Below are 20,917 nucleotides of genomic sequence, written 5' to 3'. Positions count from 1 at the left end.
ATGTTAATAATTGCACTAGAACATCAGGAACAAATGGGGGCTCTTCCAGACAAACCAGACCATATGGTAGGCCTACCCTGGTGTCACCGAGAGGCCCCATGGCCCAGCGGGAACAGAAAGACACCAAGATCGAGCAGATTGGAGGGTGGGAGGGGAGGCTGTCTGCAAGGAGACTGACCAGTGCAGGCTGGGAGCCAAGAATGACTGCAGGCCCTGGCAGTATCAGCAACAAGGCCCAGGGATCAAGACACCATTGAGTTTCCGAGCAATGGGTGGAGTGAGAACCAGGAAACTCCCCTTCTCCCCACCAGGAGTCACAGGAGGCCAGTCCATCACCTTGCTCAGCCCTCCAGTGGCCCTTAGCAAGTGGGGTCTGTGGGTGGAGAGCAGAGGAAGGCACATAGTACTGGGAACTCCAGGCTGGAGTAGAGGGAGAGGAAATGTTCTCTTGCTCTAACTTAGCCTACTCCATGCCAGCCCTCGCTGAGCGGGCCTGCCTGGGGACCCAGAGATGGCCCACCTGGTTCTTGCTCCCGAGGAGCTCCAAGCCACAGACACAAACCACTGAAGCTCACAGCCGCCGAAGGAACGTGCTAAGGACAGGCCATCTTACCGGGGCAGAGACCCAGTCTGACTCCAGGCTCTAGGAAGCAACCAGGTTTTCCCAGACCAACCTTTCAAAGCCCAGCTCCACCACCTGTGTGATTTAGAGCAGACTGATCACCCCTGTGCCTTGTTTCCTCAGCTGTAAATCATGAAAAACCACCTGTCACGCATGGTTCTCGTGAAGGCCATCAGAGATCATATGCACGAAGCTCTCTGCCTCCTACCCAGCTATGCTAGGTTTAGCTGTTGTTTTCAGTAGCAATAGGACTCCTTAATGGTTGGGAGGTAGAGAGACAGGGAGAGCACTCCAAGCAAGGGGAGCATCCTGTTCCAACAGAGGCATTTCAGAATGGCTAGTGAGTGAGGTGCCCACAGCAGGGTGAGCTGTAGGGAGAGTGGAGCTGGGTCTGAACAGGTAGGCTGGGGCCAGGGAGATGGCTGATGGCCCTGGGTTCTGCTTAGAATGTGGGCCCTGGATGGTTAAGCAGAAGGGCCTCCTTAAGCAAAACAGTGACGTTCAAAGATTGCTCTGGAAAGTGCATACAGAAGAGGAGAGGCCCTGGAGTGGGGTAATGACCAGAGCAAACAACTAGGCCCAGGATGGGATAGAGCAGGACACAGGGTGTGTTCCAGGAGATGGGGAATGGTAGCTAATTGGATGTGCATGTGGGAGAGGGCAAAGAGGGAAGGCAGGAGATTCAGAAAGAGAGTAATGGGGACTCTGGAGAGCACTGAAGTATAAGTCCTGGTTCCTGCCTGACATCGGTTCAAATCCCAACTCTACCACTTCCTGGTAGTGTGAACCCTGAACAAGCCACTTAAATGTTCTGAGTCCCAGTTTCCTCATGTGTAGTATGGGACTAACATAAAGGTCTTAGAGAATCGTTGTTATTAGATGAGATAGTACATGTAAAATGCCCCATTCTGAGCCTGACCCAAAGTAACCATTCAGAAACCTGGTGGCTGTGAGCATCCCCCACACCAAAGGATCATTCATGGAGGATCGTCAGGCAGGCACTTGCATTCCATCTGATACATTTATGGAATCATCCCAACGACGCCATGGAATGAGCACTGTCGTTATCCCCACTTAACAGATAAGGCAACTGAGCCTGGGAGAGGTTAAGGAAATTGTCTAAGGTCAGTGGGGAGTGCCGCCACGATTCCTGCACGCGGGATCCCAGGCATGACCACTGCTTTCCGTCGGGATCCACTCCTTCACCCCACCCCGTAGCCCCCCCCCCGCCCACGCCTCTGCCTCTCCCCGCAGGTACGTGTCGGCACTGACCACGCCCGCGCGCCTCTCTCCCGTGGACTTCCACTACTCGCTGGCCACGCAGGTGCCGACTTTTGAGATCACGTCCCCCAACTCGGCTCACGCAGTGTCGCTGCCGCCGGCCGCGCCCATCAACTACCGCCTGGCGGAGCAGCAGCCACTACTGCGGCAGCCTGCGCCCCCCGGCCCGGGGCCCGGGCCCGGCGCGGACATGCAGCGCAGCTACGACAGCTACTACTACCCCGCGGCGGGCCCGGGGCCGCGGCGCGGGGCCTGCGCGCTGGGCGGCAGCCTGGGCAGTCTGCCCGCCAGCCCCTTCCGCATCCCGGAGGACGACGAGTACGAGACCACGCAGGAGTGCGCGCCCCCGCCCCCGCCGCGGCCGCGCGCCCGCGGCGCGTCCCGCAGGACGTCGGCGGGGCCCCGGCGCTGGCGCCGCTCGCGCCTCAACGGGCTGGCGGCGCAGCGCGCACGCGCGGCGCGGGACTCGCTGTCGCTGAGCAGCGGCTCGGGTGGCGGCTCGGCCTCTGCCTCGGACGACGACGCGGACGGGGCGCTGGCGGCCGAGAGCACGCCTTTCCTCGGCCTGCGCGCCGCGCACGATGCGCTGCGCTCGGACTCGCCGCCGCTGTGCCCGGCGGCCGACAGCAGGACTTACTACTCCCTGGACAGCCACAGCACGCGGGCCAGCAGCAGACACAGCCGCGGGCCGCCCCCGCGGGGCAAGCAGGACTCGGCGCCCCTCTAGGGGCCCCCGCCGCCCGCCGCCCCCTCCGCCTCGCCTGCCCCACTGTCTTTAAGGAGAACAGAGACCATCGCCTGGAGAGAGAAAGGAGGAAAAAAAGAAATAAAAATATTTTTATTTTCTATAAAAGGAAAAAGGTATAACAAAATGTTTTATTTTCATTTTAGCAAAAATTGTCTTATAATACTAGCTAACGGCAAAGACGTTTTTATAGGGAAACTATTTATATGTAACATCCTGATTTACAGCTTCGGGAAAAAAAAAGAAACAACAAAAAAAAGAGATGGGCCAATTTTTTGACTCTTTAATAGAAACCTATATTGTGGTGCCTTTTGCTGTACGCTAATCTGGAGCTCCTGGAGAGAAGTCGGGTTGTGGGGTGGGGTGGGGGTGAGGGGAATGTAGGATCCCAAGCTGGCAGGGGTGAGAGGGAGCCGGCAAAGAAGAGGCTGCTGGGTGCTGGGGGGGGCAGGGAGGGGATTGGCCCTGAGGAAGGAAATGAGGACAGGAGTAACTTTGCCCCCAGGCAGGATCTTGAGTCCCCGACCCCCCTGAAGAGAAGGCAGGGATCCTAGGCTTGGAGCTAGAGTCGGGGTCAGGTAACATTCAGGGGGAGACTTAAGGCCCAGCGACAGCAACCAGAATGGGGAGGGGGCCTCCCCACTCCTTACAGCTGCTAAGGGAGGGGGCACTGAGAAAGAGGTCTTCCCAACAGTCCCGGCCCCAGGGAGGGGGCAGCTCTACCAGGGCCCCGAAGTTCCGGCTCCTCCCCTGTGGCCTCCAGGATGCCCTTCCGTCCTCTGCAGCACCTTCGTTTACGGGTTGTCTTTTCTATTTTATGCCTGCATGTCCTTTGCATTTCAGATTCTTTAGATTGGATGCATGGTCACGCTGGGACCGAGAAGAGCCACTCCACAATGTATTTGATTCCCCTTTTAGCAATAAAGTAACACCATTTCTCCCAGACCCCAAGCCACCTATGACTTCCACTCCCTCTCCAGCCCTGTCCTCCCCACCCCCGCAAAACTGGGTCCACTGCTAATTTGTCAAAAAGGTAATTGTTTAAAAAAAAAACAAAAAACACCGAACAAACAAATGGGAACCCTGCCCTGAAATGTCCAAACACCTGACTGTTGACACTTGAACATTTTTATATTATAAATAAAATCAGAAATAACTCATGTTTGATTGTGTGTGCCTAGCCCCCAGGTGAGGAGAGAAGACAGAGAATGAGGACCTGGGTGGAGATGGATGGATGCTGGTGTGGAGATTGGACAGGGCCAGGGGAGTCCCAGGGAGGAAGAGACCATCCCTCTAATCTCCTTGACTTCAGCTCCTAGGACAGGCTGCAACCCTTCTCCCTTTTCCAAGAATATTCACAAGGTATCCCCCCAGCTGCTGGGGAACCTGGCTAAGGGGCTGATGCATATTACTCTGCTTGGAGCTCAGCCTCAGAACCCTGGCCCAGTTCCTGCCCTGGAGCTACTGGGGCTGCACTGAGACAGTAATTTCCCACATACGGGGGTGAGGAGGGAAGGCTTGTGGAGTTGGCACTGGGGCAGCTGAGGCAAGATGACCCTTGGGGCCTCAGGCATTTCACAGGCAAAGCCTGGACATGCAAGATGGCATAATGGGTACCCTTGGCTGCCAGGAAGACCACAGCTGCTGCAGCTTGTAAGCCCACAGGGTGTTGTGCTTTTCCCAGCTTTATAGCCCCTCAGAGCCAGGGCCTGTCTAAACCTGCAGCCCTGATGAAGGCATGGAGAAGGCAGATGGAGGTCCAGGGTTCAGAAGCTTTTTCACTCACTGATTGATTTGTTAAACCAGTGCCCAGGGCCAGGAACCCTTACATTCCAGCCAGACACAGGGAGTCTTCTATCCAGAGGGCTCAGGTAGTTGACTTGAGCGCGCACATGCGCAAATGCCCCCCAGAATGTGTGTGGTCAGTTTAGAGACCTACCAATGGGAGGGCCGGAGAGGCTTAAGGTTGAAGAGGAGCTGAGTTCAGTTCCAGCTCTGCCCCTCTCTGGCAGTGTGACTTTTCCTCAGCTATTAAGTGGTGATCCTGATACCTACCTCAAAGGGTTGCTGTGGAGATTATATATAAAGCACCCAGGACTGCTTCTGGCACATGATGCCTATTAATGGCTAATTTGATGATGATGGCATCCTGTGCCTTGCATTCTTGAATCACACAGAGAGTGGCAAAAACTAGATGAAAGGGAGGTGATAGGAAAAAGTAAAGAACTAAAGTCATTGTGTTCACTGTGGGGGGTGCTGGGAAAAAAAGCACCTGTTACAAAGAAACAAAGGAAAATAGTGAACTAAATGGTATCTAAACCTGCAAATCACTGATCTCTCCCAGGCCCCATCTGGTGATCTCATCCAAATCCCTTCCTGGCTCTGAGTTAGTTTGCTGTTGGCTTTAAAATTTTCTGACAGCCAATAATTCCTCTATGTGACTTCTGACCTCTATGTGAACCCCAATAATTGTGAACGACCTCTTGGTGAACCCATTGGCCTTTTCACGACCCCTCAGTGTCAAATTGACCCTTCTGAGGGCTCTGAGTTGCTGTTACCATCTAAATTTTCAGTCAGAAACCACTCTAGGACTCCAGTGAACCCACTGACCTCTATGTGAACCCCAGTAATTGTGACTGACCTCTTGGTGAACCCCCTGGCCTTTTCATGACCCCAGGTAATTGTATCAAATAATTTGGTAGCTTGCTTATCTGCTCTGGATTCTAAAACACCTACCGGGCGCCTGGGTGGCTCAGGTCATGATCCTGGAGTCCCGGGATCGAGTCCCGCATCGGGCTCCCTGCTCAGCGGGGAGTCTGCTTCTCCCTCTGACCCTCCTCCCTCTCATGCTCTCTCTCATTCTCTCTCTCGCAAAAAAAAAAAAAACACCTACCAAGAGTCTATACAGTGTGAATGGGACCTGAGAGAGGTGTGGCCAGAGGCTCATTTTCCACTCTGCCTCTCAAATTTCTGCCTTGGGGTGTCTTTAGTCTGGCCCATCAGGAAGAGGTGTAGCCCTGTTAAGTGACTTCCCTACTACCACCCTGTCCCCCAGGAGCACTTAGGACATTCAGGCGGCTTCCTGAGTCAGAGTCTTCTTCCCCACTCCAGTTCTGTCTTCTTCTCTCTGCCAGGTCAGTTTTGGCTTTCTCCCCAGTGCTCCCAGGGTCCCCAGTGGTAATGGTGACTGCCTGTCCCCTCCCCACTAGACTGTGAGCCCCATGTGGGACAGGGAGCTGCTCGGTCCTTTTCTCACCACACTGTCCTCAGCACCTAGCACAGGGTGCAGCACTGGTGACCTTCACTGAATGAGAAAAGAAACACTGTGGTCAAGGGTCAGCCCCCCAGAAGCCACTTCCCAGGACCACCAGGTGGCGCAAACCACTTATTGCATCTCACCTGTGGTCCTCCAGCCCCTGGATTTGGACAGTCTTGGAAAATGGGCATATTAGGGGCAGAAGTTGGGGGGCGGGGGAGGAAATATGATGGTCCATTAGAATGCAGGAAAAAAAATATTAGAACTTTGATTTAGATTTATTTTCATCTCATCTTTTTAAATTTCTATTTTTGTGTATGTTTTATAATGTACATAATATTTTAGTACAGTAGTACATGTATATAATTTACAATAAATAATTATACAATTAAGAAAGTGAACTAAAGATTTTTTTACTGATGGGAGACATCACTAGTGCTCAGGGAAGCCTGTCTGCAGCAGACAGAAGCTTGCTCCTCTGCTTTCACTCACCCACCCTCATGAGGTGGAGGGTGGGAAGCTGACCCCAAAAATCCAAGACCTTAGAGCCAGCATGGAGAAAGTACAGAGAGCTCTTTTATGTTACATTGCTCTTCCAACTTCATTTAAATGAACATTTACTTCCGCTCAGCAAAACGAAGAGGCCAGATGGTTTGGGTGTAAAATACACTTCAGCTGATCCAAATTAAATCATCTGGATTTAAATCACTACATATTTCCACAGACTCATATGTCCCTTGCATCAAATGTGAGCGTGCTTGAACTGTTAGGTACTTAATAAGATAAGCCAACCTTGCCACTAACTAAATATATTACCACTGAGGTCAAATTGCTGCCCAAACTAATCTATTTTAAAAATATAAAGGATCTGCTCATCATAGCTCATTGAAGGCCCATCACCTCCACCGCTGGTCCATCTGAGGAATTCAGGGTTTACAAGATACTAGTCTGTAATCATCACGTGGCAAATTTTTCTATCCTTCCCAGGCATGTCCTTAGCTAGCATTTCTGAGTCACTAGAAGAGTGAAAGAAATATCAGCTTAAAAACCAATCAGCAACTTCTTACTCCACCTTTTCCCAAGATCAGGAATTAATGGCTTCCATAACCTTCCTCCACGAAACATCTTTGGGCTTGTTGACAAGTGGCTGTTTGCAAGGCAGAGTGTCTTTTATTCCCGGAGCAGTAGGTCTGTACAAGAGGCCACCTCTGGAGCTCAGAGACCTAGCAGCACCAACATAAAGACCAAAATATAAACAGGGCCATGGTCCCATCCCACTCACATCCCAGAATGCCTGTGGGACAGGTGGGGTGGCATACACACACACTGTCTATTTATTCCAAACATCAACTGTAAGAGCAGTGTAAGTCACAGGTCAGCCGGAAGAGGGGAAAAGGGGGTAAGAGGAGGTCAGCACTATCTCCACCTTCTCTCCCAGAGTGTCTGGGCCACCAAGGGGCCAGAGAGCAGCCCTCCTTGCTAACAGGTGGAGTTCCCAAATAGGCTTTTCCTTCATCTTATTTCATCTTGATATCAATTCCAAAATCATCTTTCAAGGGGTCCCTTATTTATATATACAATTCTTGTATATATACATTTTCATCCATATAAAAGAAAGCAGTAGTGGCCTCCATAAATGGAAGGTGAGGTGGCCACACACGTGAGTAGACAGCTTGACATCGCGGGAGCAGGCCCGGGTCCGGTATTATTGCAAAGGGAGGCAGGAGAACAGGGCATGGTTCCAGAAGCCACTGGGTGGAAGGAGGAGAGGATGGTGCTGGTGGTCCGCAGACCTGCGGCTGGTCAAGTCTGAGGAAGGAGGAGGAGGAGAGGTGGGGATCCAAGCTGACAGCTGGAGTCCAGACCCACCCTTGGGAACAAGGGAGATGTGGGAAGGAACTTGTGAGAAGGGGAGGAGGGCCTGGGAAGCCAGCTGCCCTTCCTCCTCGTCCAGTGAGATTGTGTCTAGAGCATGCACACAACTGGCCTACAGAATGAGGCTCCGTGGTGGAGAGGAATGTGAGGGCTGGGGAGAAGGTCTGAGGCCCAGATAAACCCCAGGATGCAAGAAGATCAACACCACGAATAGCGTCTCCATCTCCTTGGCCCACGGGGCTCTCCGCACCCCTCTAGCTGCCTGTCAACTGCCTGGAGCTGGCGCAAGTGGCCCTTGGCTGGAATTGTGCTCACTGACCCCTCTGGGGACATTTGCCTGCCTCTGGGGCCTGCCCATCCATGCCAGCTAAGTATCAGGCCCGGTGGTATCCTTCGTAGCTTTGCTGCCAGTCACAGTTCCGTGGCCCTGACTGAGGGCGGGGCTTGAGTGTGTCTTGCGGAGAGAAGGATCCTCCCCTTCCAGAGTGGCCAGCCGGGCCTCAATCCGCTCCAGGTCATCTGAGCCCACTTTGATTTTCACAGCCAGGAGGTGGATATAGGTCTCATATCGGCTTTTCTAGAAAAAAGGCAGAGAAAGGCCAAAAACAAAGTCAAAGGACAAACAACAAAATGAAAAAAAAAAAGTATTTGGACCTTATGTGACAAAAGACTAATTTCCTTAATACTCAGAGAGCTCTCACAAATCAATAAAAAGGAGATAAACAATCCAATTAAAAAACAGGCAAGGGACATACTCATAATTTTACTCATAATTTTAAAAATTCAAATTAAGTGGCAATGATTTCTTGAGTATGACAGCAAAAGTACAACCAAAATAAAAACTGACAAATGGGATTACAAAATTTAAAACTCGTGTGTATCAGGGGCACCTGGGTGGCTCAGTCAGTTAAGGGTCTGCCTTCAGCTCAGGTCATGATCCCAGGGTCCTGGGACCGACCTACCCCCTTTGGGCTCCCTGCTTCAGTGGGGAGTCTGCTTCTCCCTCTCCCTCTGCTCCTCCTCCTGCTTGTGCTCTCTTTCTCTCTCTCTCTCTCTCTCATAAATAAATAAAAAATAATCTTTAAATGAAATAAATGTGCCCTTAAATAAAATCTTTAAAAAAAAAAAAACTCATGCGTTATCAAACGACAATCAATAGAGTGAAAAGGCAATCCACAGAATGGAAAAAAATATTTGCAAATCCTATATCTGGTCAGGATCTAATATCCAGAATATATAAAAAAATCCTACAATTCAACAACAAAAATATAAACAACCCAATTTAAAAAGGGCAAACGTCTTAAATAGACGTTTCTCCAAAGAAGACATACTGTCAATAAGCTCACAAAACGATATTCAACATCAGTCATCATCAGGGAAATGCACATCAAAACCACAATGAGCTACCACCTCACACCTTTCGGAACATCTACTATCAAAGAAAAATCAGAGAGTAAGTGTTGGCGACGATGTAGGGAGACTAGAACCCTCATGCACTGCTGGTGAGAACCATGGCACACCGCCGTAGAAAACAGTCTGGGGGCACCTGGTGGTTCAGTTGGTTGAGCATCTGACTCTTGGTTTTGGCTCAGGTCATGATCTCAGGGTCATGAGATGGAGCCCCACATAGGGCTCTGTGCTCAGCGGAAAGCCTGCTTGAGATTCTCTCCCTCTCCCTCTCTCTCTGCCACACTCTCTCTAATAAATAAATAAAATCTTTACACAAACAAAAAAAGGAAACAGTGGGCGCCTGGGTGGCTCAGATGGTTAAGCGTCTGCCTTCGGCTCAGGTCATGATCCCAGTGTCCTGGGATCGAGTCCCACATCGGGCTCCCTGCTCCTTGGGAGCCTGCTTCTCTCTCTGCCTCTCTCTCTCTCTCTCTCTCTCTGTCTCTCATGAATAAATAAATAAAATCTTTAAAAAAAAAAAAAAAGGAAACAGTATGGCTGGTCTTCAGCAAGTTAAAAATAATATTGCCTTGTGCTCCAGCAATACCACTTCTGAGTATATACCCAAAAGAATTTAAGGCAGTGTCTCAGAAATATTTGCATACCCATGTTCATAACAGCACTACTTACAAAAGCCAAAGATGAAAGCAACCCAAATATCCAGTAGCAGATGAAAAGATAAAGAAATGTGGTATCTACATACAATGGAATAGTATTCAGCCTTAAAAAGGAAGGAAATTCTAATACATGCCACATCATGGATAAACTTGAGCATAAGCCAGTCAGAAAAACACAAATTCTGTATTATTCCACTAATATGCAGTAACTAGAGGAGTCAAATTCACAGGGATAGAAAATAAAATGGTGGTTGCCAGGGGTAGGGCAGGGGGAGGTGGGGAGGAGTTGCTGTTTGATGGGTGTAGAGTTTCAGTTTGGGAAGATGAAAAAGTTCTGGAAATTGGTTGCACAATAGTGTGAGTAGACTTAATACTACTGAACTATACACTTAAAATGGTTAAGATGATAAATTTTATGCTATGTGTATTTACCACAATTAAAAAAAATTTTTTTTTAAGATTTTCTTTATTTATTTGAGAGAGAGAGACAGAGATAGAGAGCACAAGCAGGGATGAGAGGGAGAAGCAGGCTCCCTGCTTAGCAGGGAACCTGACACAGGGCTTGATCCTGGGGCCCTGGGATCATGACCTGAGCCCAAGGCAGACACTCAACCAACTGAGCCAGCCAGGTGCCCCACACAATTAAAGAATTTTTAATCCAAATTAAAATAGCAATGAGATACCCCTTATTAAACCTATCAGATTGATGATGATTAAGACATTCAGGAGTGTCCAGTGTTGGTGAGGGCATGAACAGACAAGTACATTCATAAGCTATTTAAAGTATTATAAATTGGGGGGGCACCTGGGTGGCTCAGTCGTGAACCATCAGACTCTTGATTTCGGCTCAGGTCATGATCTCAGGGTTGTGAGATCAAGCCCTGTGTCAGGCTCCATGCTAAGTGTGAAGCCTGCTTAAGATTCTCTCTCTCCCGGGGAGGGGGGTGGGGGGATGGGGTAACTGGGTGACTGGCATTAGGAGGGCACGTGACGTGATGAGCACTGGGTATTATACGCAACTGATGAATTTCTGAACTCTACATCTGAAACTAATAATGTACTATATGTTGGCTAATTGAATTTAAATAAAAAAAAAAAGATTCTCTCTCTCCCTCTGCCCCTTCCCCACCCTTTAAAAAAAATGTGTTATAAATTGGTAAACATTTAGGAGGGAAATTTGGCCGGCCATGTCTGAGAGCCTGACTCTGAGCTTCCACACCTCACCACAGTCAGGAGAGGCTGACGTCCTAGAAGAAGCGAAGACTAAAGGTGAGGAGACACTGTTCTCATGCAACTCTGCCACATGAGCAGAAAGACCCTTCATTGCTGGGCTTTACCTCCCCTACACACCCCCTTCCCCCAGTTAAGCCAGGGGGAAGTGAGAAAGACCTGAGTGCTGGAGTTAGAATCAATCTCCTGGGTTAGGATCCTAGCTCCTACACTTCTTAACTGTCACCTCAGGCAAGTGATCTGCCCTCTCCAAGCCTCAATTTTCCCATCTGTAAAATGGGGATAACAGAACCCATTTCAACAGAGTTGACATGAGGATTAAATCCATCAGTACAAGGGAGTGAAGGTGATCATGCTTGACAATTGGCAAGTGATCAGTCCACTGTAGCTTTTGCCAACCCTTTTTTTTCTTACACTGCAGAAAGAGTGGGTCTGAGAAGACTTTGAAAGCAGTACAGTTTTGTTTTTCAAAAGGTCAGGATATCTCTTGGGAACTCTCCTCTCTTCCTCACACCTCAATAGAAAAGCAATGTAGAAATCCAGAGACTGAGATGGGTGACTTTCTGCCTTTCCTGCCCCAAAGGCTCAATCTCAGCCTTCATATCGTCCACCCCCACCTGCAGGTCAATACAAAGACCAGTCCAAAGGGGACAAGTGGTTCCTGCCTCCCTCCTCCAAGCTGACCCCCTCTCCTTCACCCAATGAAGGCGATGCTCCGTCAGCCCCATTTACAGAGCATCAGGAGGCAGAATCAGGGTAGGGGGGCAGGGAGAGACAAGATGGAGAGAAGGGAGAACTTAGTTGCTGTGCTCGATAAACATCTGTGGAAGAGGAAAAGGAGACAAACGTGGGATAGGTCATGCAGGTGGGCTTGAGCTGTTTATGGTTCAGCTGTAACAGCTCCCCAAGAGGCTGGGTCATGGGGGGAGTGGAGGTGAGGAGTGGCTTGGAGAAGGGTGAGGCCCACCTGGTGCTCTCTGAGAGACACAGGTGAGGGCACAACTGTTTGATTAACAATTCAATTGGCAGCCAGACTGTGCAGAGACTGGTCCACAGGAGGCCATGCGTGGCTCACGACTGCCTCAGGGGAGCCCCCAAAGTGGAGAACCCCTAAACCAGGAGCCCCTGGCTGCAGAATGATGTTGGTGACAGGAGGGAGAAGAGCTGGCTTCCTCCTTCTGCCCCAGCCCTGTCCTTCGCAATCAGCCCCAAGGAGAACCCACCTCGAAAGTGAGATAGTGCTCCTTCAGCCGGTTCTCCTCAGCCTCCTTGGACTTGACGCCCTTCTCGATGGGGTGATACCTGTGCTCAGCCAGCTCCGCAGTCACCTGCCTCAACTTATTCTCATGAGAACGCAGCTGCTCCTCCTGCATAGACAAGTCCCAGACTATGAGGTTCCACTTTCAAGATGTCAAAGGCGTGGGTCTAAACCTGTCATGCTGGGTCTGCTTCAACAAAGGGAAACTGAAGCCTGGCCAGGGTTATCAAGTATGTGGGGGACCTGAGGGAGTGCCCCTCCACCCTCCTCCTTCCTGCCTTGCTTTCACTGGCATCAGTCCTCCGAGATAAATCCATGGCAGGCTCAGGAGATGAGAGACCCTCACACTAGAATGTGCACATAGACATTCCCTGACACAGACACACAATCCCACCAGAAACGCCCCCACACCGGTTCATATGGACTCTCACATGCACACACAAACACAGTGGACCAAGGAAGGGTCTGGCCTCAGCTACCCCGGCTCCATACGAGGCACACATTCTCTCGGATTCTGCCCAGGCTCATACGATGGTCACAGACCCAGGATCATACCCGGAGAGTCAGAGACACTGTTACTCACAGACAAGTGCGCACACACGTCCCACCCACTGAAGTACAGCCAGACCGCTTGATGCTGTGTGGGCAACGAGCTGCATGTGTGTGCGTATGTGTGATGCATGTGTGTAGTGGGGGTGTGGGTGCACAGCAGGTGTGTATGCACATACGCGTGTGCCTGTATGGTATATGTGTGCCTGGGGGGTGGGGGTGTGCATGTGTGTGTGCGCGCGCACTGCCTGTGCATGCGCAGGGGCTCTGGGCGGAAGCTGCAGCCTAGGAGCTCAGCGGAGAGACCCAGGCCAAGGGCCCAGTATGAAAAGGGCCCTGACAAAGACAGGAAGTACGGAGCTCCTCCTGCCCTCCACCTCCCAAGTGGTGGTCCACCATTTATCCTGTCCTCTCCAAAAAAAAACCCTGAAAAACTCAAGTATTGATGAGTAAGAGTTTTTTTTTAGGATTACAAATAAAATACTTAAGGGTAGGTAAGGACAGCAAAAGAGCACTTGATGAAGGGCCAGCCAAATCTCACCCGTCCCTGGCTCCCTGTGACACACACATTCTCTCGCATTCATGCTCAGACACGCACCATGCCCACAGACCCAAAATGACATCCACAGGATACCATGCCATTGGCAGAGAAGAACGCAGGCCTCTGTGTGGCGTGTGGCCTCAGTCTTCCCATCTGTAAATGGGGATGAGGTGCAACGGGGATGAAGGAGAAGATCTGTCTCTTCACCTTGTCTCTTAGCCCAAGGCCAGGTACCATATAGGAGCTGAGGTAGAGGCTGTTGAATGGAGGGGGCCTGGCTGGACGCAGCCTGAGGAGGTGGCGTTGGGGTCCCAGGAGCTCATACCTGGCAGAGGCGAGTGGTGCAGGAGGGCAGCAGGGGCCGACAGAACTTCTTCATGGAGCTGACAGCAGCAGGGAAGGAGGGGGCTGAGAAGATGGCGGCCACCAGGTTGATCCTAAGGATCCATGACAGCATTTCTTCCTTGCTCCTGGGGACAGGAGGAGAGGGGAGAGGGCACCAGCTCCTCACAATAGGACTCCCTGTCCCCTACCCAGCACCCAGGACCCACCGCTAGCCTGGTACAGGGAGGGACCACTTTCTTCACAAAGGGGGACAAAGGAGTGAAGGAGGATGGCAGGATGGGGGCTCGATGGACCCGGTCAAGTCTGTAGGGAGCTCGCCTTTGTCCCAGCATCTAGGCAAGACCTGGATTTTACCATGAAAGAAAAGCTGTCCAGGTCCAGAGTTAATAGCCATGGAGTAACAGGCCCTAGAGCCAGTGGGCCCAGGCTGATCCCTGGATCTCTGGATCCTAGAGGCAACAGGCAAGTGGTATCCCCACTCAGGCTTCTGTCCATGCCCCACTACCTCGCCCACAATGCACATTCCCATCCTAAGAGGTCACCTACCAGCCTCCCTCCTTTTAAGCTGGTCTGACACATGGAAACTCCAATCTCAAGTCACAGGATAGGGTGTAGAGGAGTGGACAGAAGGCCTTCCAGGGAAACTATGAGACGAGTCTTTCCCATCCATTTCCCCACCCCGATTTACAGTGAAGGATGATTCATTAAGGCTCCATCTGCCCCCAATTTAGGGACTTCGGTGTGCAACAGAATCGCCTGGAGAGCTTGTTAGAATACAACTGCTGGCCCAGCCCCAGAGTTTGATTCTGTAGGTCTATGGTGGGGTCAGAGAAATTGCATTTCTAACGCATTTCCTGGAGATGCTGAGAGGACCACACTTGAGAACCTGTATTTCAGGGGACCCCAGCAGTTGGTCTGTGCCAAGCAGATACACTCACTCTTATGGCCGACGTGCAGGGCAAGCTGACAGCACCTCGCCTAAGGCGGATGAGGAGTAGGGTGCGGTCCAGGCTCGGTGCTGCAGGCCCTGAGCCCAAGGTGGGAGGGAGGGGACTCCCACTCCTACTTACGGTGCCTGGAAGAGGAAGACCCTCCAGTCAGCCGTCTTTAGCTTGAGCACGTTGGACTTCTTGCTGTAGTCAGAGGCCCTGGTGGCCAGAGCATGGTGCACGCGAATAGCGTTCTTCAAGTCGCCCTCAGACAGAGCTTTGTCGGGCCTATACTCATCCTGGACAGGTGGAGCAGGGGCAGGCAAGCCTCTGTCATCACCAGGCTCAGGTTCACTAACCCACACTTCCTCGTGCTGTCCCTCCTAACCCTCCACTCCCTCCATTCTTCAGCTCTTGCCCCCGCAGTGCCATGCCCACCCATCAAAGCCTGCCGGCCACTCCGCTCCACACCCTGGTTTGTCCCAAGGCCCAGAAAGAGCTTCCACTGCATATCTTCTGAGCCCCTGGGCATTTGCAAGACCCCTCCCTGAAAACCCAAAGCTCTATGAGCCCGAGTCAGGCTTTAATGAGGGAAGGACCCAGCATCTGCCTAAGCCCCACGTCCTGCCAGGGACTCTCTGGGCACCACAAAACAGGGGCCGGTTGGAGGACTGCACTGGCCCTTCCTGGGTAAGGACTCTGGGACAGTCTCTCACCTTCTGTAGGTACAAGATGGTCCCTTTGAGCACCGCGTAGAATTTCTTCCAGCCACGCCTCCCACGGGGTGCTAGGGATGGGGGTATGGGTAGTGTGGCCACAACCACCCACCCCAATATCTCCTCCCTTGCATGCCCCTACATGTCTATCTGGATGTGCAACCCCAGAGGAGTGACCACGGGGGCCAGGCCCTCTCCCCCGAACTAGCATCCCTCCCTGTGCCCCTTCCCCCGCCTGACACCCACTCCTCTTGCCATCCATGTCGGCGTGAGTCTTCCGAGTCAGCACACCATGCTTGTAGGTGGTGGCGCTGAGAGCCTGCGGGACATCCAGGAAGGGGTTGCCACCATCCAGGATCCGTGTCACTTTCTTGGTGCCTGTCCCAAACTTGTCATCCACCAGCTCAGAGAGTGATTTCCTCAGCTCGTCCTCATCACTAGGAAAATGCTAGGCCTGAGCACCACCTCCATGGAAGCCTTAGCCCCACATGGACATGTTCTCTCCCCACCAGCCCCTCTCTGGGAAACAGTCAGAGGTGAAGAGCAGAGATAAGGAGGTTCCAATTCCAGATCACAGATCCAGATCTTTGACCCCTGCCCTCAGTCTTCAATTCTGACCCCTGTCATCTGAGCTGTGATTTTTGGCCTCCAAACTCTAATCCTCACCACTGACCACAAAGTTGGAGACCTTTACTAGTTTTATTCCTGGTCTTTCTTCTCCTCTCTCCAACCCTGAAAGCCCAGTCCCAGGGAGCAGTGACTCACGGCCAGACTGAAGCGTCTGCCCAAGCCCTACAGACACACACTGGGCCAGTAGATGAGGGCCCTAAAGTCTAGGATCCCCAGTAGAGCCCTGGGAGAAGAATGCCAGCTCTTCCCAAGGTTTGTGGGGTTCTTAACAATCGTTACCTGTGATTTCTACAAGGACCCAAAGACCAAGGCTGCCCGGGGGTGCACAGGAGGGTGGGGCAGCCACTTTCCCCAGGAGCCTCCCAGTCTCCCCACCCAGCAAGGTCACCACACCTCTTTCCAGATGGTTGGGCATTTCCAAGTCTCACTGCCTTTGCAGGGGAAGAAGTTAGGGGGCAGTCACCTCTCTCCACTGCCAAGAGCAGTCACTACCTAAACATGGTCATATTCTTGGTGTTATAGGGGGATTCGTGCCTCCTGTCTACCTACCTCCCAAAAGGAAAAGAGCTATCGTCATTGGTAATAGTGGCAATATCCCCAGTACAGAAAATAAGTTGTGGACATCATGAAACTAAAGTCACAGTTTAATCAATTCCATACCAGTTTAACATTTTTATCAAGACAGAAAATGTACCCAAAGGGGAACTCAACACCTGGTGCGGCCAGCTGGACAGGGGTCACCAGAGCTGTGGGTTGGGAGAAATCAGCACCATGGAGAGTGACAGGAGTGCCTTCCCTGCACCGTCAGCCACTCCCCCTTTTGCTTCCCAGTAATTCACTTTCCCCATACCTGTGCCCATGGGCACTACTCACATGGCCCATTCCAGCTTTTCATTCTTGATGGAGTTGTAAAGGGTCTGGGGCAGGGGAAAAGAGAAAGAGAGGAGTTCAGATGAAGAGTCAAAGAAATCTCCATCTACCTCTAGTAATGTGGATGCAGTGATGAAGCATCTTTTGCCCAGTGGGGCAAAATAGGTGTTTGATTCACAGCTGTTTGTTGAATGGATGAATGAATGAGGGATGGGTGGGTAGATGATTGTTTAGATGAATGGGTGCATAGATTTGAGGAAGAGTTGGGTAGATAGGTTGGTGGGTAGGTGGATGGGTGGGGTAATTAGTGGGTGGGTGAGGGTGCAAGGATGTAGGAGGTATATGTGTGGATGATGGGTGAATGGGTAGGGTAGGGGCAGGCGAATGAGTTTCTGGGTAGGTGAATGGATAAAAGGATGGGGGCATGGGAGGTTGGGTAAATGGGTAGATGGGGAGAAGTGGATAGGTGGCTTTTGGGACTGGGATTATTTTATCTCACTTACAAATACATTCTTAACAAGCCCTTCTTGATGAAGAAGAAGATAATTATGATAAGAAGAGTGATGGAGACAATGTTTTATTTTTTGGCCTCCAGACTCACTATCTAACTACCTACCTGGTATCACCATATCCTTCAAACTCACTATCTAAAACTGAACTCATTGGGACACCTGGGTGGCTCAGTCGATTAAGTATCCAACTCTTGATTTCAGCTCAGGTCATGATCTCAGGGTGGTAAGATCGAGCCCTGCATCAGGCTCTGAGCTGGGCATGGAGCCTGCTTAAGATTCTCTCTCTCCCTCTGCCCCTGGCCCTCCCCCTACTCACTCTCGCACTCTCTCTCTCTCTCACATAAATAAATCTTTAAAGAATAAAAATAAAAAATAAAACTGAACTCCTCATTTACCCTCCAAAAAACCTGCTCCTCTTCCTCCAAGGCAGAGAACTGACCAGGCTTGAAAGGCCAGAGTTCCACCCTGGGTTTCAGCCTCAGGAGTAAACTAGTATCCCTTAACTCCTGGTGATGTTGGAGAAATGGGTAGGTTTCTCCCTGCAGTGATGACAATGACAGTTGTGGTGACGGTGGTGGAAATAGAGGTAGTCAGTGATGGCTGCGGCAGCTATGACAACTGTTGGTAGCTTTGAGGCTTATCATGACAGCAATGAAGAGAATGCAGTGCTAAAAACAAATCTCATAAAGCCTACCCCTCTGCCTAACTCAGGGAACATGCAACAGTCAAATGTTGAACTGGATGGTCACTAACTCTATCCCAAAGTCATGGTAACGTGACCCCAGTGTTAAAAATGTAGACTGTCAGAGGAGCCTGGCTGGCTCAGTCAGTAGAGCATGTGACTCTTGATCTTGGGGTCATGAGTTCAAGCCCCATGTTCGGTGCAGAGCTTGCTTTTTAAAAAAGATTTATGTATTTATTTGAGGAGGGGAAGGGCAGAAGGAGAGGGAGAGAGAGAATCTTAAGCAGACTCCCTGCTGAGCGTGGAGCCCAAAGCGTGGCTCGATCTCACAACCCTGAGATCATGACCTGAGCCGAAATCAAGAGTCAGACACCCAGGTGCAACCTGGTGTAGAGATTTTTTTTTTAAATCTACACTGTCAGGATTTAGTGGAGCAGAGACCTCTCTCCTCCCCACCCACTCCAGGTACAGTTGGGGGCATGGGAACCCTTAACAGGTTTTACCTTCAGCAGGTCTTTGGCAAAGTCTTGGCCATCATTCAGCTGGTCCAAGTTGGCAATGAATTGCTGGCAGGACATCTTTTTGCCAATGTTCTGTAATGGAGAAATGGTTCTGCCTGAGTGTAGGGATGGAGGCTGGTATGATCCCCACACCCTGCCCTGCCCAGCCAGAAGGGATGAAGCAGCATCAAGGGTAGTAATGAAAAATACTGCCTAGAGTTCCCTTTGTGTCCAAGAATTTACAAAACTCTTTTTTACTTTCAAGATTCTACATGATCCTCAATGAGGAGTTAGAGTTTTCCTCAAGCCCAGATGGAGTCAGGTTGGATTAAATAACATAACAGATGACATTTACCAGGTGCCTAGTATGTTTCAGGTATTGTACTTGACATGCATTATTATATTTCCTTCTCATAACAAGGAGAAAGTGAGGTGGGTATTACTATTATCCCCATTTGACAGGTAAGGAAACTGAGGTGTAGGAAGGTGAAGTGACGTGCCCATGATCACACAGCAAGGAAGTGGAAGGGCTGAGTGTGTCTGATACCAAAGCCCATGCTCTCACCCGCTACTCCATGGTTAACTCTCCCAAGGTCACACAGCACCAGGACTTGAACCCAGGCCTCTTGGCTGCTGAGCAGAAGCTCTGTGTATTCCGTCACAACTGTCTCACCCTCTCACCTGCACAGAGGGGCGGCAAGACCTCCAAGAGGTAGGTGAAGTGAGGGAGAGGTTGGTCTTAAGAGAATCAAAAATCAATTTCCACCAATACACATGGATACCCCATGCTGAGCTGGGCTGGGACCAAGGTAACCCGAGCAGATGGTCTCATGCCAGAAGGCACAAAAAGACAAAGAGCTGGAAACGACTGTACCCCAAGTTCTGCCTTTTTTAAACCACTGAATAGCAGAGGGGCTCCAGCCCTCCAAACCCAACACCTGATGTGCATACTTTCAGACTCTTCTTGCAATATCCATGTTTGAGGACACACTGGGTGGCACTTCACCTTTGTGAAGACGAAGACCCTTGAACACCAGATACTTATTGCTGTAGGATTTTGTGGATTTAGGTTGGCTATAAGACAGTGTTTTCCAAGACTTACCTACAGATGGGAATAGGTATTCCCCCACAAAAAGACTTCAGAATCAAATAAGTTTATTTACATGTTTCAGAGTCTTTAATATGCTTTGTGTGTTGACAGTCTCCAAAGGAAGGATTCCATGTACAGGCTCCCAAATTCATTGACCTTGTCAGCATTTTAAGAGAGAGAATCTATTAACATCATGTGGAACATTCATATACCACAGAAAATAATCCAGGAAACAAGGATATAAGGCTTTATAAGTAGCTGACAAACAAGAATTTTCTACACCTTTCCAAAAGGTTAAGGAGACAAAATCCTACATATACCTTGATATAGTATGTTTCATATGTTTATGTGTATATTCTACATGTACATATATGTATTTTCATATGTAGCCACTTATGTGTGCATTCGTAATAGAGGGATATGAGGCAATAATGTCTGGGTTTCACACACTGAACATTCCCCAGCCACCAGTCAGGAGTTCAAAATCAAAAAATAACCAGGCAAGATTTTCAATCCCAGAAATGACAGGCTATCTTGTTGCAAATGAATCTTCCTAACAGAAACAAGTGCTGGTCAAAATATTAAAACATCTGTGTGAAGACACTAGAGAAATGTAAGAGCAGTGAGAACTTCAAGGGTAAAGATCCTGCAAGAAGGGAAGCATGGAGATGTGAGCCCCATAAGGAGCAGGTTTCCTACCTGAAGCATTTGCCAGTTCACAAGCAGTGACCAAAAGGCTGAGCAACTGAGCAGTCAGTAGGACTGGAGAACAAAAATTAGAATTCAAGGCCCACCAAGGAAACACCTCTGGGGAAACACCCCACTCACACTTCAACACAAGTGTTGAAATTAAGAAAGGAAATACTAAAGAGACTTTTTCTGGCAGAAGGAAAATTATCCCAGATGGAAGCATGAAGAAGCAGAAAGGAATGAAGAGCAACAAAAACGGTGGCTAAATCTAAATGAATGTTGATTATATAAAACAATGATAAGAAAGTTTTCTGGGGAAGGGCACCTGGGTAGCTCAATTGATTGAGTGTCTGACTCTGGATCTCAGCTCGGGTCTTGATCTCAGAGTTGTGAGTTCAAGGTCTCAAGGTTGTGTTGGGCTCCACGCTGAGCACGGAGTCTACAGAAGACTAAGACTAAGACTAAGACTAAGACGAAAGAGAGAAGAAAGAAAGAAAGAAAGAAAGAAAGAAAGAAAGAAAGAAAGAAAG

At 50.1% G+C, this 20,917-nt stretch overlaps 2 protein-coding genes across 6 annotated transcripts in view; one reads left to right on the top strand and one right to left on the bottom strand.

Annotated features, from left to right (window-relative positions):
- The window catches only part of NRG2 (neuregulin 2), a 176,692-nt gene extending 174,044 nt beyond the window's left edge, over window positions 1-2,648 (top strand). For all 5 annotated transcript variants that reach the window (XM_021701879.1, XM_021701878.1, XM_021701877.1 and 2 more), the window contains one exon: window positions 1,877-2,648. In XM_021701879.1, the coding sequence (XP_021557554.1) occupies window positions 1,877-2,630 (754 nt within the window). In that variant the 3' untranslated portion in view covers window positions 2,631-2,648. The remainder of the gene's footprint in view (window positions 1-1,876) is intronic.
- A 5,478-nt stretch (window positions 2,649-8,126) lies between these two features.
- The window catches only part of PSD2 (pleckstrin and Sec7 domain containing 2), a 32,608-nt gene continuing 19,817 nt past the window's right edge, over window positions 8,127-20,917 (bottom strand). The window contains exons 7-14 of the mRNA XM_021701994.2: window positions 18,611-18,700; window positions 16,917-16,960; window positions 15,660-15,850; window positions 15,414-15,484; window positions 14,839-14,996; window positions 13,749-13,893; window positions 12,299-12,442; window positions 8,127-8,356 (exon numbers count right to left, since the gene is read on the bottom strand). Coding sequence (XP_021557669.2) covers window positions 8,147-8,356; window positions 12,299-12,442; window positions 13,749-13,893; window positions 14,839-14,996; window positions 15,414-15,484; window positions 15,660-15,850; window positions 16,917-16,960; window positions 18,611-18,700 — 1,053 coding nt within the window. The 3' untranslated portion in view covers window positions 8,127-8,146. The remainder of the gene's footprint in view (window positions 8,357-12,298; window positions 12,443-13,748; window positions 13,894-14,838; window positions 14,997-15,413; window positions 15,485-15,659; window positions 15,851-16,916; window positions 16,961-18,610; window positions 18,701-20,917) is intronic.

The sequence above is a fragment of the Neomonachus schauinslandi genome, chromosome 7 (genome assembly GCF_002201575.2).
Source record: "Neomonachus schauinslandi chromosome 7, ASM220157v2, whole genome shotgun sequence".
Taxonomy (NCBI): domain Eukaryota; kingdom Metazoa; phylum Chordata; class Mammalia; order Carnivora; family Phocidae; genus Neomonachus; species Neomonachus schauinslandi.
This window is presented reverse-complemented; position numbering and strand designations above follow the sequence as displayed.